A 20,516-nucleotide genomic window follows, 5' to 3' on the forward strand; every position below is an offset into this window, starting at 1 on the left:
GTAAGTTTTAAAAGGTTTTAAACACCATCTTTGAAAGTTTTAATTTTTCGAACAGCACATTATAAATAAAATTGTATATGAAATTAACTCAAAGTATGAAATTTACTCAAGTAATTACCTTTTAATGGGTGTTTTTTTAATTTTCAGAAATAGTATCCTTGTTTATAAAAAAAAAATAATTAAAAAAAAGCTAGAATAACTGTACTAAGAATATGCTTAATTGCAAAGACAGCCACCATAGACACAAAAACATATAGTATTTTAAATGTTTGATCTTCTTTAAAGTTTTTAGAAGCTATTTATTTTATTAACATTGTTTTATTGATACACATCATATTTAAAGTTCTTTTGTTCATGTTTAAAGTGATAAAAAATAACAGAAAACCGCAAAAATATGTTTATTAAACTAGCAATTATCTATGAATTTAGAGTTTATTTGATTTTCAACCAAAGGTCATCATAACACAGAAAAATGCTTTGTAATATTTGTATGTGGTTTCGTTCACTAACTACTTGGGTACTGTAAATTATTAACATCAATTTAGTGGTTCTTTGAAACATCAAGTCAAACAATGAATAACGTTGTTTGAAATAAGCAGCTAAGTACAAAAGTAGACTTGGAAAAAAAAATAATGGTAAAAGGAAGTTAGTATATGGAAAACAGACTAATATGCATATAAATGATTGAAAATTGTGCACTAAATAAATTGAAATTATCTTGTTTATGAAAGTAAGTTAAAGACGCGAGTAATTTGATATTCAAAAAAGTGTAAAACTTTGGTTTTACTCTTTGAAATTTTAAAAGAGAAAAAGACTATTGTTCCTTAAAATGACTAATGCAAAATTGAAAAAGTAAAAATGGTAAAATGATATTTAGTTAATACTATTATATACACTGATAATTTCTTATTTTTAACAGTTTAAAGCTTACTTAAAAAAAGGCTGTTATATGAACTATTGTTTTAGCTTGATTCAAAATTTATACGTTTTGGAGATAATAAAAGATTTATGGGCGTGCATCGTGAAAACTTATTGTAAATTTTATTTTTAAGGAACATAATTTTTCAAAAATAAACCATAAATTTCTCAATTAAATTTATTCAATTAATGTTTAAGCATCAAAGACTGATTTATTGTTTTTCTAAGTTGATTATAATTTTTACTCAACCGCAGCCAGTTTTCTATTATGCCACAATAATATTTCTTCACGATGATCTAATTATTATATGTTTAAAATTTTTTGAAAACAAATAGAGAGATCTCAACTGCTGGATTTTTTCAGTAATAAATTTTCAGTAACATTTGGTTTTACTCTAATTTAAATGCTAATTTCCATGACTGTCACATATCTTTTTTTAGATTTATTTAAGCACTGACGAGGTCTTTGACCAAAATTTAGTTTGTAAAATAAATTTTTGAAACAATAAATATATGATCTAATTATTTGAACTCAACACTGCGCTGCGGTTGGCTGCCGTTCGAAATTAAAATAGTTTAGTTGAGTTGACGTACAATTAAATTAAAATTTTTCTTGATAAGAACAATTTAAACAACTTGTTCCATGCTAAAAATGAATTTAGATTTATGGTCGTTGCCGTGCGTTAAAACAAAAATGCATTTTGGTATACGTGTTTGTTTTTTAATAATTTAGTTGTTGTAATTTATAAATATAGGTACGTTGTTTTTAAAGCTCGATAAAGGTAAAATGATATCTGCATTTACACAAATAAGTTAAACGAAAAAGTCGGCTATGGTTCAAAGAAGGTTTGGTAGAAAAAAAACAAATTAATTAAGGAACTTATAAAAGGAAAGCAGACTGGTATGTGTATAAATGATTTTAAAACTTGCTTTGTAAAATGAAAAAAATGTTAGTAAAAGCAACTTGAAGGCAGGGTAAATTGATATTCAAAAATATGTAAAACTTGAGTTTTACGCTTTTAAAGTTTAAATAAAATAGACCATTGTTCCTTGAAAACGGCTTAAAACGGCATTTTAATATGTAAATAAATACGATTAAAAAAATACATTAATCATACTGTAGATTTTACACACAGACATAAATTATCAAATTAAATTATTCAATCATAAGTTTTAAGCATTAAAAATTAAAATTTGTAGCTACATTACTTATACCTTGTCAATATAAATACCACAAGTATTTATATTTTTTTGTATAGAAAATAAATACAATTTGTCATAATAAGATGATGTAATTTTTTTGTTCATTTAAAATTTTTGTTATCGTGCTGCGTTAAGCTTTCATTGAAAATTAGAATAAATTACTTTAATTTATGTAGAAATTTTTTTTTTTTTTATAAATACGGCTAACTCTATAAAAATCAAAGTTAAATAAAGCTTTAAATTGGTTATAAAAATTAAGTTAAGTAATGCATAAAGACATTTTTGAACTTGAATTACAAATACAATTTACTTTAAAAAGTAAAATATATTACCAACTCTTACACGCATATTTAGCCATTAAGAAAAATTACTTTAAGTAACAAAGCCGCGTACTGTTTAAATTTATTACTCTAAAGTACCCATCAGACAAAGGAACCAAATATAAGCGCTGTTGAAGCAAATAATTTACATACTGCGAATTAGCCGAATTGCTCAATACGTCTGCAATTTGCATCGAATAGTGTTTGCATTGCATTTGCATGCAGGTTGATTTTAAATGTAGTGCGGCCGGAAATATTCAGAAAGCAAGGTTTTTTTATAGAACTTAATTATTGTATTTATGCTTTATGTAAAAATTTTTGTTAAATACGTCCACTCTTTGTTCTTGTATGCAAGAATAAAAAGTCTATTTGAATACAGCTTGAAAGTCTGATTTACATACACCTGAGTTACTTGATTTACGTTCATTAAAATTTGAATATATGTTTAATTTTAATCTTTTTTAAGCTATTTTTTGTTTTCATTTGAATGTTTATAAATTGAGACTTTGTTATATATATATGTGTTTAATATGTTCTATTTATATATATATGAAACATATGTTGTGGAATTTTTAAATTTCCATTTTCCAAATAAATTATATGTATATACAGTTCTTTTTCTAAAAGTTTGCACTTTTAACCGTAATCAAATTAATAATCAATCAATAAACTACATTACTTGTTTTATAAGCGTAATATTTTTATTAATGTTATATTTTTTGATTAATCTAATTATTTTTAATCTATTATTTTTTGATTAATCTAATATTTTTTAATCTTTTTTTTTTGATTAATCTAATATTTTTTTAATTAACCTAATATTTCAAATAATCTAATATATTTTTATTAATCTAATATTTTTTTTATTAATTTAATATTTTTTAATTAATCTAATTTTTTTTGATTAATCTAATATTTTTTAGATTGGATTTCCACACCGCCGAGTTTTCAAACGACCAGTCGCCGAAAGTTTCTGTGAGTTTTTTGAATACAATTAATTATCTTATATGTTTATCTTTTATTCCATATTTTTTCCTGATTTTATTTTACGTGTTGTTTGGACCCACCATTTTTTTATACAGTTTGTTATGTAAAAATACGATTTCCCGACAGTTAATTATGAGTAATGTTTTAAATGAGTTTTTTTGTTGGAAAGTTGCAATGCATACTGTTTTATTTAAAAAAAGTGTAAGCAATTTTATTTGATTTATTGTTTTGAAACCTCAACATAAATATTGTTGCAATAAATGAACGATGTGCTATTAAAGTGAAATTATAATATGAACTGTAATGTTTTTACATATTATTCCTGCTTCTTTTTGTGTAACATTGTCAGAAAAAAAAATTATGGTCAAAAAGCTACAAAAATAAGTTTCACAAGTACAACAGAAACAGTTCTAGAAATAGTTAATTTTTTAAACATTGTTTCATTCAAATCTTTAACTAAGTATTTTATTAAAAATTAGTTTAAAGTTTTAGTTTTAATGTTAAAAAATGTCTAAATGTTCTGTTATTTTTACTTTTATCTTTGCGTCGAGCCACGAAATCTAAACAAAATAAACTATTTTTTTTTAATTAGTCGTGTTCAATATAAAGTAGTTTTTTTTTATTAATTTTATTTCTCATAGACCGCCCCACCACCCCAGAAAAGTATAACACTTTATTATCTATCAATTATTTAATTATTAACTTTATATTTTTAACACCCAATCCCACTGAAAATCACATTATTTTTTCTCTTTATTAATTAGTTATTTTAACATAAAAATTAACTTTTTTTTTAACAATTAATTTAAAATTTTTACAGCCCACCCCGCCTCCACAGCAAAACACGGCTCCTTTTTTGAGTTCCTCCAAAGTCGTGGAACAATTCCCACTACAAAACACTGGTTCTAAAGGTATTATTAATGTTGTCATTGTTAATTATAACTAAATATTTAAAGGTTTTTTAACAATTCCCATTACAAAACACTGGTTCTATTTGTTAATTAGAACGTTAAAGGTATTAATGTTGTTTATTATTAAATAAAGGTTGTTTAACAATTCTTATTACAAAACACTGGTTTGTGATCGTTTTAATAAACTACGACTGTTTGTGAGAAGTCTATTGTGAAAAGTATATTTAGCTATTTAGAAAAGATTATTTATTCATAACAGATAAATGAGTAAGACAAAATAAATATTAAAAAAAACAACTGTTCTAAAGGTTTCTAGTTTCTTTATTATTTTACTGGGGTTTTATGGGACATGCGTAGATTAATATAAAAAATTAAAACCTACAGTACACTTAAAGTTATGGTACACATATCAAGAAATGGTATTATGTAATTTAAGCTTAAAAGATACTTGATTTGAGTTGGAAAGATAAGTATCTCTCATTTAAAGTAATAATAATATAAATTTATTTCCCTGTAAATTCAAGTAAATTGAACTTCCGGGAAGCAGTATTTTTATTAAAATTTTTGTAACACAATCAAAAATGAGAACAACAGGATGTTAAAAAGCAGAACTTATTAAAGATCAATGAAAATTAAACTTCCTGGAAATGTGTTCTACGTTTTATATAATCTATTCTCTACTTTATTTAGCAATTTAGATGTTTAAAGTTAGTATAAAGACTTTAAACGCAAGCAAGGCTGTACAGCTTCCTGCAAAACTGATTAATTCGGTTTGAAATTTCCTCAACAGTCTGTTTTTGATACGATTTTTTACTTAAATATTTTTGAATAGCAGATATAGTGTGCTAGCTTAAATCAGGTGTCAGTTAAAACGAATGCACAAATATTTAAATTCCTACAATTCATGTTCTAATAACTCTTATTTATAGTGTTGATCGCTTAATAATGAAGAAAAAAACACTTCAATTACATCATTTAGACTATCAATAAAAAATAAAAATGGTTTTTGAGGCAGTGCTCTTTCAAATTTCTCAAAGTGTTTTATTTTCGTAATTTGAAGAGCCATCTAACCAATACATATAAATTCTAGTTATATCCTTAGTTATATATAATCTTAAAAGGTACTTAGCTTAATATTTAAAAACTATTTTAATGTTTAATAGTTTCTAATATTTAAATACTTCACCAGACAACTGCGTGCATGACTGTGTTCATGATATGAATGAAAACACCAATTATATGTATAGGGTTGACACCCGCTCTAAATATTTTGAATTTTAAAAAATCACAGGATAACTCAGGATTTATGATTTTTTTATAAACTTAGGCTGACTCAGGATAGTTTTATATTAAAAATGTTCAAGATACTTTATAGATATTTTCTAAATCTCAGGACAGATTTTTTTCTTGATTTTGAATGAGACTAAGTAATATAGTTTAAATATTTTTTTATTTTATAACCAATTTCGTTGAGAAACTTGTTTTTATAGATTTTGAGAGTTTTTATTTTACAAATTTAAGGTTTTGAAAAAACTCAGGATGACTCAATACATTTTTTTGACTTTAAGAGCGGCAACCCTGCTCATATCAAAAATTAATCCAAACAGGTTTCATCCAGTATTTTTTATTTGTTTTGTTACAACAGTGTTCATCACGTATTGTGACGTCAACGAAACCACGAGTCACGTGACCAAGAAGCAGCTTCAGTCTATATACAAATTTCTGCTGAACAACGGGGTGAGGGCATCAATCGACTTCATGCACGAAATGCTGAGGAGCATGTCGAACGCGCAGTGGCTTGAAGATGAGTTGCAAGAAGTAAGTGTAATAACTGTAATGAGTGTGTTAATATTTATTAAATGAGATGCTTAGGTGTATGTCGGCTTTAAAAATTACAAATTTATACAACTTCAACAGTGACTACACTACAGTAGTAGAAAAACAGTAAATAAAAAATAATTAAAATAAATAATATAAAATAAATTATTCCCTCATTACAGTGCGACTTCATCATGGTGTGCATCAACAGCGACTACACAACAGTGGTTGAGGAGAGGTTACCGCTGCAGGTGGCCAACGCGAGGAGGAAGCACGTCGAGGACTGCACTTACGTGTACCGGCAGATGCACCAGGAGTATATAAGTAACAGGGCCAAGAACTACCGGTTCATACCGTTGCTGATCGGAGATGCTAACTATGTTAGTTGTTTGATTGTTTGCTAATCAGTTATTTGTATTGCCAATTTTATCGGTTCATACCATTTATATTTATACATCTATTAATAGGAGATGCTAATTATGTTAGTTGCTTGATTTATTTACATTATTTTGATATCTCTAGTTTATACCGTTGTTGGAAGGAGATCCTAGTTGTTTCCTTAGTTTCTTTATTTATTTATATTATTTTGATATTTCTAGTTCATACCTATGCTGATTGGAGATGCTAATTATGTTAGTTGCTTGATTGTTTATATTACTTTGATATATCTAGTTTATACTATTGTTGAAAGGAGATCCTAGTTGTTTTAGTTTATTTATTTATATTATTTTGATATTTCTAGTTCACACCTATGCTGATTGGAGATGCTAATTGTGTTAGTTTGATTTATTTTGTATAAGAATTATATATATATATATTTATAAACCACTGTTGATTGGAGATGCTAATTATGTTAGTTGTATGATTGTTTATAGTGTTTCTATTTGCTTTTTTAATTAATTTAATTATTGGTTGCTTGTCGGGATACCAACCATAGCTGTTTTATTTTTTAATTACACATACCTCTATTATTTTTAAGGAAAACTTTGATAGTTGTTAGTAATAGTGTTATTTACATAAAAAATAATGCAAAGAAGACTAGCAGAAAGATTTTTGTACTTTTTACAAACTATTTTGGAAAACTTGTATCTTAATTATCAAATTATCAAATGTTCTTTATTATGGATTAAGGTAACAAAATTAGTACATAAACTATTAAAAAAAACTGCTAGTTTTAAGATACAGATAGTAATAAGCTGTTGAATGTATTGAATGATAAGGGTTTGGCAAAACAATTTTATTTACAAAAAAATACGACTCATTTTGAGTTTCCGTAAATACAAAGAAATATTTGGATGATATTTGATATTCTGGTAGTGATCAAAATATTTATTAAGATTTACGACCCCTGCCTCAACTTATTTAGTTCATACATGTTGATTTTAAAACAAATAAATAAACAAGTTTATCACGTCATATTTTATATTTTACAAATAAGATTGTTTGTAAACGTTTGTCTTTTTCTATTTGTTTTACCTTCTTTTTGACATTTTGTTAATAAAAATTTATGAAAAGTAAACATTTTTAGAAAAAATAAACAAAAACACCAACCTTCATACATCACAGTTTTTTTGGTTCACAAAAGAAATCAAATAAACGAGTTACAGGGTCATATTTAATGTTTAACAAGCAAAAGTTTGTTTGTCAAAGTTTCATTTGATGGTCATTTTGTTTGCGTTATCTTAATTTTGACGTTTAAATTGTGAAAATGAACTTGTGAAATTAAATATAAAAACTTTTGTAAAAGTTTGATCTGTTATAAAACAATTTTTTTTTAACACTAAGAAACGAAGAAATAAACTTAACTGGATTATTTTTTATTTTATATTTTATTATAATCGTAAAAACTAGCTATTGTTTAAAGCTTTAGAAAAATTTCATCTTAGAAAGCTAATCAACAAGGAAAACAAAAAAATTTTTTGGCTATCGACAAATAAATACCTAAATTAGTTAGAATTACACAAAATTTGAATGACCAATTTTTTCGTAGAACTGTTATGTAAGAGAGATTACTGGAAGTTTTGGTTGGCAACTAAACTGTCTTAAATGGCAAATGATGCTTGATAATATTCAGTAATATTAAAATCAAACGTTTTACTATATTGAATAACTTGTTTTAGTTGGTTCTAAAACGATCAACTTTGGAATGAATACAAAAGATAAAACCAAAATTTTAAACAGATCTAGTAGTGGTATTTGGAAATTTGTTTTGTTTATGCTCATTGAATGTAAAAAACTAATTGAAGGTGTAATGATTTTATTACAAAAAAAAAATTCATTAATAAGTTAGCTATAATATTGTAAATAAAAGTTATCAAAGATATGCACAGACTTAGTTACGAAGTTCAAAAGAGTTAACATTCGTTATAATTGTTGTTTTGTTGTTAACGTTGTTATTATAATAACTTGAAACACTTAACAAGGTGCTATTGTGTTTAACATATTTACTGAAAAGGCTTTTATAATAGTTAAACAACTTTTTACGGTAACAATTTCACAACTTTTTACAGTAATAATTTTACAACTTTTTACGGTAATAGTTAAACAACTTTTTACGGTATCAATTTCACAACTTTTTAAGGTAATATTTTCAGAACTTTTTATGGTAATAATTTCACAACTTTTTAGAGTAATAATTTCACAACTTTTTAGAGTAATAGTTTCACAACTTTTTAGAGTAATAGTTTCACAACTTTTTACGGTAATAATTTCACAACTTTTTAAGGTAATATTTACAAAACTTTTTAGAGTAACAATTTCACAACTTTTTTGGTAATAATTTCACAAATATTTGTGGTAAAAATTTTACAATTTTTTACGGTAATATTTTCACAATTTTTTACGGTAATAGTTACGCAACAGTGGTTTACTTTATTGTTTGCTTTCAAGTAGCCATTGCGGTTTTTTTATGTTTTATGAGTGAAAACTAACAAAACAAAAAAAAAGAAAAATCCTGTATCAAAAAGTTACGTGATGAATATAAATTTGTTTATTATAAAATATAATGTCTCAATATTCTGTTAATTAATTATATTATTATAAATATTGTTGTAAAGAGAGTAGTAATTTTGAACTATTTTTAGCAATGTGTTTACATATTTCAATGATTTTCGCAAAGTTTTAATGCATACAAAATTAAGCTTGTTATAATGTTAGTTTATTGGATTTTGTGGAAATTTTTCATGAATGTTTTAACTCATTTTTAGCGTGTGTGTTTTGAAAGACATTTAATGAGGTGTTATGTTATAAACAACACAAAATGTTTGAAAATCATCGGTGAGCCGATGAACCTTGTCAAACACAAAAGTGTTGAATTGCAACGTTAAATATTACTTGTACAGGGTTGCCACGAAACCTGGAATCCTGGAAAAACCTGGATTTTGACAATTTAGGCTAAAAAAACCTGGAATTTGAGAAATTTTGAAAAAAAATTGGAAAATTCATAAGTTTTGATCAAAGATTACAAAAAATATGGGGTTTAAACAGTTTTTATAAGTTAAGTAGTAAGGTTTTGATTTGACAAAAAAATCTATCATGTAGACAAAAAATTTTTTTATAATAAAAATAAATTTAAATGATTATTACAGTATCTTTTCAATTTTATTATACTTTTCAACACAGTTTTCAACCTTTTAATTAACTTTAAACTAAAAATAGATCCAAAAACGTGTATTTTAAAAAACCTAGAAGAAATTCAGAAAACATAGAAGAAATTTCTTAATAACCAGTGGTAACCCTGCTTGTAGCTTAGTTTAAACTTAAAAAAAATGTAATTTATTAACTGTATTTAAATGTGTGTTCTATTTAGATAGACCATAATACGCAAGAACATATTGAAAATCATAACAGTTTAATAAAATGTTTTTAGCTATGAGCAAAATTTGCTTCAAGTTCTCTCTGGTGCTAGTTTACATGCAACCTAATGTGATATTTAAACTAATTTCGTTCGAGATACGTATCATGCATGGGAAAAATGTATACTATCGTTAACAGAAAGTTTAAATTAATATGTCATCAACTTGAAACATTAAAGTTCGAACTTGCTCGGAACTTTTTTCACGGTCAGAGTTGCCTGAAGGTTGCAGATTTCAACACACCATTTAAACTGCAATCAATCAGCCGCGATCAAACAAAATGCGACTGACCGTAAAGTCAACGTTTTACATACTAGTTTCTAGCTGGTGGTTTTCTTGTGAAATATTTCGAAATAGTTCAGCGGTGTTTTTGTTCGGTCGGGATTGAAACGTTGCTGGTATGAATATCCAAAACCGACTAAAAGTGATTTATGTTTTTTTTGTTTGCGTTTTCAATTGAAAAAGTGGTTAAAAGCTAGTTCTGCATACAGGGATTTGTAAGTAAGCCGGGCGTTTTTAAAACTGATTCTTAAATTAGTTGAACAAAATTTCTTTTATTAACGATCAAAAAGATTTTGATATTAAAAAAAAAAATATTGTGGTAAATAAAACGTTTTGTGAATTATAGTTTTTACGCGTAGAAGGTAATTTGCTTCCAATTAAAAAAGTTAAAAATTCTTACAGAAACATTTACACTGATATTGCAGTTTTAAAACAGGGCGGATTAGAAAGTTAATTTTTTAAATAAATTTGTAAAGAGCTATAAATTGAACATGATGTTACTTTGCTTTCAAATTAGAAGAATATGTTTTAATTTACGTAATATTCAAAAAATATAGATCAGTATTTCTGTATATTAACACAAGTGTTGCAATAATCGTATGCATTTTAAATCAGAATGGTTTAAAAAGTTACTGATTTAAGTGCAACTTTTTAAAATTTTATTAAACAAACGTGATCACACTTTGTATACAAATGGAAATTTGAGGCGTAATTTAACATTAATTTTTTAATTAGATTAAATTCAAATGCATGTTGCCACAAATTCTAATACATTCAAATTCAAATCACAACGGATTAAAAAGCATTACTATTGTAAGTGTAACTTTTCAAAAACTAAAAGTTTAATATAAAATGATAAACTTTGCATACAAATGATAGTTTTGAGGCGTAATATACCATTAATTTTAAGATTTTTTTTAATTCAAATACATATTTTGTCAGAACGTTTTAAAATGCAACTTTTCAAAAACTATAGACTAAACGATACTTTGCGTTCAAATGGAAAACGTATTGACCACAAATTTTGCGAATTTTAAAATTCAAAAAATAGCTTTAAAGACTAAAAAGTATTACCATTGTAAGTGCAACTTTTAGAAAAAATGTGCTAAACCTAGTTATGCTTTTATTTAAAAAAATAATTACTAAGTTATTACAAAAACTTCTACTTAATATTTTATATGTATTATGTTTGAACAGATTAAAAAAATTTACTATTGTAAAATGCAAGTTTTCAAAAAACTACAAACTAAACATGATACACTAAGCATTCAAATGAAAAAACGCATCAACCATTAATTTTCGAAGCGAACATGCAACTTAAAAAGTAACTAGTGTAAATGCAATACAGTACACTACCGCTTAAGTACGCAAATTGAACCCGACCAAAAAGTGCGTACTTAGCACGGGTAGTGCGTACTTTTTGACGACATAGTATAATATGAAATTTAGTTGTTTGTTTTCTTTCTTACCACTAGCCACCAAATAATTAAGCCAAACAAACAAGTCTTTTTATTTTAAATTACATTTAATACATAATTCTAATTTGTAAAATTTTTTTATAAATCTTGAAATGATTTATTTTTTCTATAAAAAGTTTCTACATAATTAATACATACATTTAATATAGAAAGTCAATGTCAGTCAATGATTAAAAAAAAAATATTAAACTACATTTTGTTTTGTTAGAGGAAAAGTACCAAACTACATTTTGTTTACCAAACATTTTCAAAACATCGATGTATGTACATTTAAATTAATTTATGACTTAACTATTTTGTATTTGTAGGTTTTTTTTAACTTTGTCATCTATATTTATTTTATAGCATTAAAGCTCAAATATCATTATTCTTTTTACTTTTCTGCAACTACTACGTAAGTATTTAGTTTATTAACATTTAATAACAGGACTGTCACAATCTCAGGTTACTTTAGACTACTCAGGATTACTCACCCTAGTTTAAAAGTTGTGAAAGTCTCAGGCTGACTCAGCAGGTTGGCCATTCTACCTGGAAACATAAAATAATCTGGAAAAACTTGATGATTGAAAATTTAGGCAAAAAAACTGGAATTTCTTATAAGTTCTAGTATAACATCCTTTACTTTATCTTTCTGGATAAGTGCGTACTTAAGGCGTGATGCGTACCAAAAAAAGTGCGTACTTAAGCGGTAGTATACTGTATTATAAATTTTAACTAGAACGTAATAATACTTTGAATTCAAATGAAAAAACGTATCAACCATTAATATTTTAATTTTCGAAGCGAACAAGCAACTTAAAAAGTCACTAGTGTAAGTGCAATATTAGAAATTTTAACTAGAACGTGATAACACTTTGCATTCAAATGAAAAACGTACTAACCATGAATTTTTCAAATCAACGTGACATATACCAAGCGCATTTTGCGCTCATCTAGCGAAAATGTGATTTGCATACTAGTTTTACATATAGCTTCGGGGCATGAATTGAATAAAGTGAAAAGTATTGATGAGTATCAACACGAATTGTTGAAAGGTCTGCCGGGTTTATTGGCTGGTTGAAACAAATTGTTTGAATATTTTCAACAGTCTGTAATTGATTTTTATGAAATGTTTGATAAATTTATAAATACACGTACAATGTTTGGAATGATGTTAAATATTTGTATAAGTTAGTTGATTCATTTTTAAAATTTTGCTGATTTTGTTGAATTTTTAAAAAAATGACATTTGTAGAAGTTAAGTTTATTTATTGAACTGTTAAATTTTGTTTAAACTGTATATATATCAATAAACTAATGTTTCAAAAAATTGCTGACATTAAAACAAATAGAACTGTATATGGAAAAAAAAACTAAATAAATTAAAAATTCTAATGTTATTTTGACAAATTAGTAGAAGTTTTGTTGTAACATGTTGTTTGGTTGAAGTAGTATGTTCAAATAACAATGTTTATTATTGCTTTAATTTGCGAAATATTCGAATTAATTATCTCGCTTAGACTATGTCTGAAGTAGTTTTAGTATAATGTTGTAAGTCATCATATTTTTTTGATATTTGTTCGTTTTAAAACAAGCTGTACCAAAATATTGTTTCCTAAGTTTAAACTTGAACAATTTTTAATTCCACACGTTTAATATAAGTTTAGTATATTTTAAAGATAATTCGTTACTTATTTGATTTACTTTCTAAATGGACCATGTTTTTTTGATTTATTTTCTGCATGAGTTTGTCTTGTATTTTTAACTTTGATTTCTATAAAGCTTCATAAAATTGAATTATAAAATACTTTGAGAATTCTAAGAAAAGCAATTAGTTTTGTTCAAAAAAATTCTCACCAAAAACATTTCAAGTTTTTGTTGGTTTGTTAATGCAAAATACAAGAAGTAAATACTATGGTTGCTTATGGTTCTTGCTAATGCTGTTTATCATTTTAATCTAAATGTCATCTTTAATGTTGTTTTTACTTAGGAAACATTTTTGTAATTCAAAGTTGTGCACTGTATACATTGTTTTTTAACTATTTAACCAAAAACACAGCTATATTTGTTTTTTAATCTAAATATTTGCTGATTACTTGTTAAAAGAACTACAAGCAAAAAACAATCCAAGAATTTACTTCACCCTTTGTTAATTTAGAGGTATGACTCATATTTATTGTTAAATTTTTTCAAAACCTTTAACCTACTTTTTGTTTTTGAAGAACATTTTAATTTCTCTGAAAACATGAAAACGGTTGTTATTGACAAGTTTCGAAGCTAAACACTTCCTTTATGAATATACTTGAATTAAATTCAAAATAGTAGTTTTAAAAGTGGTAAGGAAAATTCAATTTCTCAACGGATTTTTTTTAATTGAAAATTAAAAATATTGAAAATATTCATTAATAACTTAAAAATAATTTCATTTAACAACTTTTTACGTCCAACAAATAGTTTATAAATTTAAAACTAGTTTATCATCACCGGGTTTTTACCAAAAACAAATATTATTTGTCTTATTGAGTTTTTGACGCATTTACAACATTAAAATTTTTTTAGCAAATTTAATTAGTTTTTCGTACAGTTTCCAAAACACTTTTAATAATGATTTATCTTTTGAAACAAAGGTTAAAAGTTACTCTTGATTAGTTGTTTTACAAACAAATGTAAAAAATTCAAAGTGAGTGAAACAGTCTCTTTTTCTTTTCAAATTGGATTAAAAGGTCAAGTTTCAAATATTTGAAAAATATTTGTGTTTAATCTTGATTGATACGTAGAAATAATACTGAGAAAATTTAATGTTTTCTTCATTGTTGAATAAGTTACATAAAGAATTAGCTTGGAATTTAGTTTGTTTTAAAAGTTTAAAATTTTCGCAGGTGTCCTGTAAAAAGATTAGTTTTGATAGTTGGTATTTAAAACCAAGCAAGTTTTATTTTACAGTTATCTTTGCAAAAATTCAACAAACTGATTTAGCTCTAATTATAAGCAACGTTTTTTTCTGCAAATAGAACTTTTTCGACCGTTTGTGTGGACATGAATTATTAAATTCAATCAGAATCCAAAAAATTAATAATACACGAGTTTGATTTGCATTTAAGTTGAAAATAAAGCGCTTTTTATTTTGATAACAATCAGTTTGCATGTAGTTTTCCTTTCAACGTTCAAGGTGTAATCACCTGACTTCGCAATAATTTTTGTCAATTAAATAATTTCTTAGAAGCTATATTGATTTGTTTGTTGTTTTTATAGATTATTAACATTTAGTTATGCGGTTATATGTAATTAAAAAGAAACATTAATTACATTGTAGAACTGACTAATTTAATTTACTTATTTTTTAAACCCAGATAAAGTTAAATGTTACAATATTAGTAAACTCAGTAACGTTATTACAAATTAAGTGTTTTTATTAATTTGTATTTTAAGCGTTTATTTATGAAATATCAATAAATAGTAAATATATATATATTTTTTGTAAACAGGTATGTGGCCGTAAAAATATATTAAGCAAAACTGATTTTTAATTAATAAAAAAAAAACTATACTTTTTATATATTGTTCTATATACTGTATTTCAAAGATATACCTTTAAAATACAGGTATATTTTAATCAATTAAAATGAAGAAGTTAAGTATAAGTTTTTGGTAAACTGTTTTAAAATTTGGTTAGATGTTTCAAAGATTATAGAAAATCATTATTATTTTACAAACCATTTTTATAATTTGAATATTATTTTAAAAGTCTATTCTAATAAAAACACGACCTTGTAATAGGCACCTAGTTACATAAAAAACCAAATTGGCAAGCTATATGTAAATTAGATACTTAACTGCGCTCTGATTACAATCTCTACAGTTTTCAATTATTGTTGAGTTCGTGGGAACTCTTAAAGTTTACTGAGAAAATTTTTGAGGCGATTATAGCAAAATATTTATTTTATGTGGGTTTTTATTTTTTTAAAGAAAAGTAAACTTTAATCTGTGAGAAAAATTCCAATGAAAGTTGAACTTTGTAAACTTAGTTTGAAAAATTCAGTCTTTAAAAAAAGTTTATTTATGTTTTGTTCGCTAATATTTACATGATAAAGTTTTAAATTGAAGCAAAAAAAAAAAAAAACGATTTTCAGGTGGTTAAACTCGTATCCTTAGAGAAAGTCTTGTAATTAATAAAAAAAAAACATTTATCATTTATTTTTATTTATTTCATTTATTTTTATCGAAAAAACATCACCTTGAGCAATTTATTTGAATACAGACTGTGGTTGAGTAGGTTATACTGGTTTAATAAATTAAAAAACTAAATAGTAATTTATTTTTATTGGTTTAATTTGTTTTAAATAACTTGGTTGAACTCAAAACTGTTATTTTAATTCACAATTTTAACCATAATAAATGTTTGAACACGTCAGCAAAATTAATTATTATTTAGACCAGTTGTTGATGTTGTTAAAAAAATGTTTTAGTTAAGTGGTTTTAGTCAACAGAATTAATTTTAACAGCATCAAAAATATTAATTTATCTATAAAAGCTATTCTAATTAATTTATTACTAACAATTTTTCAATACGCTAACAACAGTTCATGTTACACATTTATTACATCACACTGTCAAAATTTGTTGAAATACAACCCAATAAAATTGTCTTGAACCTAAAATGGATGAACTCAGAATATTGTATGACCTCTGCTTTTAAACTCACATGTTTGTTTTACTTCAGAGCAAGTCTGGTAGTTAACTTGAAAAATAAAACATTTATCACACAGTTTTGTGGCTTTTGTTAAAAAAACATTATATTAGGCAATTACAGACCAAGTCTATGTTCGTGGTTTGATACATTGAAAAATTAAACATTTTATTTTAATTCTCTGTTTTTATGTGTAATTATTACCTCACACTGTCAAGTTTTGTTTTTATTTTTCTATTTTATCAAACTCAAGCAAATAACTACACTTCAGAATAAGTATGCTCACAAATGGTTCCGTTACACCTCTAAATAGTACTAGACATATTTTATTACAAATAACTTACTTGTGTTATATATTCCATCAGCTCAACAAGTTATTGTGAACTCAAACAAGTTATACGAGCCATGAACTCAATAAACTCCGTGAACTCTGCTTGGCGATGAACTAAAAAGTTTGGTGAACTCAAACTGGGTAATAAATCATGATTTAACAGCTTGCTAATATCTTCTCTTAAACCTAAACCATAAACTCAACAGACTAAATAATGTTTAAAGTATTTTGCTACGACAAAATATTGAAGAAAATTGCGTTTAAATTCTGCAATAAGTTAAAAAAAAATTTAACAAAAACATTTTAAAACAAACAAGGAAAAAACTTGTTGTTTTCTCACTTTAAAACACAGCATTAAAAATTCAACAAAGTCGTGTTGAACCCAGAGGGTGGATGAACTCAAAAGTTCTTGTGAACTCAAACTGCGAAATAAATCACAACTTTACAGCTTGTAAATACCGTCTACTGCTTGATGCTTTACTGAGTTTTTTTATTTATGTTGGATGGTGTTTGGATTAACTTTAATTTATTTAAAATGAGTGAGGCGTGCTAATTAAATTTTAACCTGATAATTGAAGTGTTATTAAATTTATAAAGAAAACTTTTTATACTAACAAAGCTAAGTTAAAACTATTTAATTAAATAGAAGATAGTCTAAAAATTGATGGTTTTGTTGTAATTAAGATTTAAAAAAACTGTTAGTGAATTGTTAAACTCTGAAAAGGCTATTAAATTTCTTGAATAGTTATACATGTTTTAGCGCAAACCTTAAATGAAAAAAGAAAATCTGAGGTATATCTCTGAATTTTATAATATAAAAATCTAATGTACAAATTTATGAAAGTTTTAACTAAATTAAATGAAAATTGAATTAGAAAAACTCTAGATTGAAGTATGCTAAGCAATATAATTAGTTAATGTTAAAAGTATTAGTTAAAGTTGTGATCTTGAATTAAAAATACACTGGTGAAATTAGTAATAATTAATACATTTTTTTCTCAAGCTATGTCCGACTCTTTTATTTTATGATTATTTATTTGCCACTACTTCTTTATGTACTCGAAAACTCTTAGTAGCCTTAAAATGCCGTAGACTCAACGAAAAAATGGTAATTAAGTAATGTGTAATTGGCTTGTATAAGATATAAAACATGATGGTTGTTTAAATATCTTTTAAATATTTAAATAAAATTTGAAGTCATTCACCTAAAAGTTTACACAAACTTTTTTATAGTTTAGTTTAATTATATTTGTAAATTTAAACGCGAATCTCACTTTTTTTTACTTGAAGTAATTTAATTTTTAATGTAATCAAAAAGTTTATGTGAACTCATACAATTAACTCAATGAAAATAACAAAATCATACAGTAGGTAGTCAGTAGTTCGCATAAAATTTAAAAAACAAAACATTGTGGCTCCTTAACGTAACATGGTGTCTATCAAATGTGTTTTCATTAGATTAAGTTTCGATGAATTGTCGTAACTTGTTATATATTATATTATATATTACAACAGTTATTCGAATATCTTTAAAACAACCAAAATTGAAAGGTATTTTACTATAAAGTTTTGAATTATTTTAACAGTTCTTAAATTGAAATAACTATGAAAAGGCTTGATGTAACATTATGATTATTTTAGCATTTTTGAAAAACGCAACTAATGTTTGGAGCTACTCGCCTAAAAAGTTTATATGTATGGTTTTTTAAGTAGACTGCTTAGGTTAAGTTGGTAGTTTTTAAAGACATGTTTTTAATAAAAATAATATTTTTTTGACTACTGAAGATTAATTATCTTTATTTTGTATTAAATATAAAGGTATGATGAATGTTAATTAGTATTTTTATTCAAAATAAACATTTACAAGAATAAAAATCAATTCAACAAATATGTTGAGTTCAAATTACTAATTACTTTATTAAATCCACTAATACTGTAACAAGTAACTTGCCGGTACCATAAAAAAAACTGGTTTACAGGTGAAATTAATGGCTTTTAATTAAACAAATCCGCAAAGTCAAAATTATCAGTCTACAAAAATTAATCACCAGAGATTTTATAAGAAATCTTGTAGCTAATCAGAAATTTATTTTTAGTTTAAATCGTAAACTAACACCTTTGAGCGCAAATATAAAACTTGCATGCAAATTATCCACTATGAAAACAAACCTTGAAATTAAATGCAAATTCGTTTTCGCAATTTCGTTTATTTGATTGCGGTCATATTGGTAAAGCTCGCAATGATAAATGCAACCTTCTAACCCGATTAACAAAGTCAGACTTGAATAAATAAACTCTAAGCTACAGAGTTGAGTATAAAACTAGTTGATGATAACAATTTGGTCATAAATCTGCTTTATTAAGAAGGAATTACGATTAAACTTGTATTCAAATAGCAATGTGGTGATATATCGCTTTGTAACTTCCATTCAAAACACATTCATTTCTTACATTTATTTGAGGTTGAACAAAATATACGATGAAGGTTTTATTGAAAAAATGTCCAAACTTGGATTTTATTATTGATTTTAAAATTTTAACCATTTTGGTGTGAAGTTTTAACGTTTGTACGATAAGAAAAGTTTCTCAATAAATAAGTTTACGTTTTTTCATTCACCTAAGTAAGGCGCTTTTCCAAAGATGATCATATTATGAATTCATCGTTTTTATTTGACGTCTTTTTTACATTGAATCAATAGATAACAAGACCATAATAAAATTTCTATCAATATGAAAGGCATGCTAAAACTTCGTACGTATTACTATTAGTGATGTAATGACAAATCATGTTTTAAAGATAAATTTTCTCAATATTTTTCTACGTATTTACATCGATCAGTATTAACAAGAATGAATAAGAACAACTAACCTTTTAGTCATATTTTCCAAGAAATCAAAGTTATTTGAGATAATTAAAGTTATTTTACAGTGATTAGTTGTAATAATGAAAATAAGAAAATTTGTTTTAACTGAGAAACTAAAGTTTCATTTCCTTTAAAAGGATCTTTTTACAAGTAAATTAGTTTTTTATTTAGTTTTTAATAAAGTTTCTTTTAGTTGTGCAAAATTGGTTACTTTTTATAAATTTATAAGACAATTAGTCTTTACAAAAACAATTAAAAAGTATACTTTTGAGTAATTTTTATTAAGCTTTTTAACAACTTTTTTTAACGAGTCTTTTATTTAAAGTCATAAAAATAATTTGTTGTCTTAAATTAAGTTACATCTGCTCAAAATGTTGTAAAAAATTGTAAGAAGTTTTAAAATTTTGATTTAGTTTGTTATTCTTTCAGTAGTAACAACTACAAATAAGATTTTTAATGCGTCAATTTTGTTTAAAATGAAAAATAGATGCTACTTCAAACTTAATTGAATTATCTATGATTGAATTGTTGTTGAGGTTATTTAATTTTTGAGTCAATTATTTGTTCTGATAAGCATTGAATAGGGAGTTAAAGTAGTAATTGAATAGTTTTAATTTACCATCTTTGTACAGTAATATAGAATGACATTAATTGACAGTTTGAATTAATTTGTATTATGATTACTTAAAACATTGTAGGAAATATTTCAAACTATTAAGTTATTTTCAGCTCAAAAATATAATGTTTTTAATAAAAAATATTGTAATAACTATGTATATAGTTCATAACCACTAGAATGACGCAGTAAAAATGTATAAATATTTGCTTTTTTATAAAACACCATATATTAAAAGGTTGTTTTATTACATTTTAGGCAGTAAGTT

General features: G+C 25.2%; 1 protein-coding gene across 1 annotated transcript in view; it reads left to right on the plus strand.

Annotated features, from left to right (window-relative positions):
* LOC145842607 (E3 ubiquitin ligase TRAF3IP2-like) overlaps window positions 1-20,516 on the plus strand; it is a 32,082-nt gene that overhangs the window by 9,879 nt on the left and 1,687 nt on the right. The window contains exons 4-7 of the mRNA XM_082950078.1: window positions 3,365-3,416; window positions 4,249-4,339; window positions 5,985-6,157; window positions 6,340-6,537. Of these exons, the coding sequence (XP_082806204.1) occupies window positions 3,365-3,416; window positions 4,249-4,339; window positions 5,985-6,157; window positions 6,340-6,537 (514 nt within the window). The remainder of the gene's footprint in view (window positions 1-3,364; window positions 3,417-4,248; window positions 4,340-5,984; window positions 6,158-6,339; window positions 6,538-20,516) is intronic.

Source organism: Thalia democratica, chromosome 8, assembly GCF_965202585.1.
Source record: "Thalia democratica chromosome 8, ktThaDemo2.hap1.1, whole genome shotgun sequence".
NCBI classification, from domain to species: Eukaryota; Metazoa; Chordata; class Thaliacea; order Salpida; family Salpidae; genus Thalia; species Thalia democratica.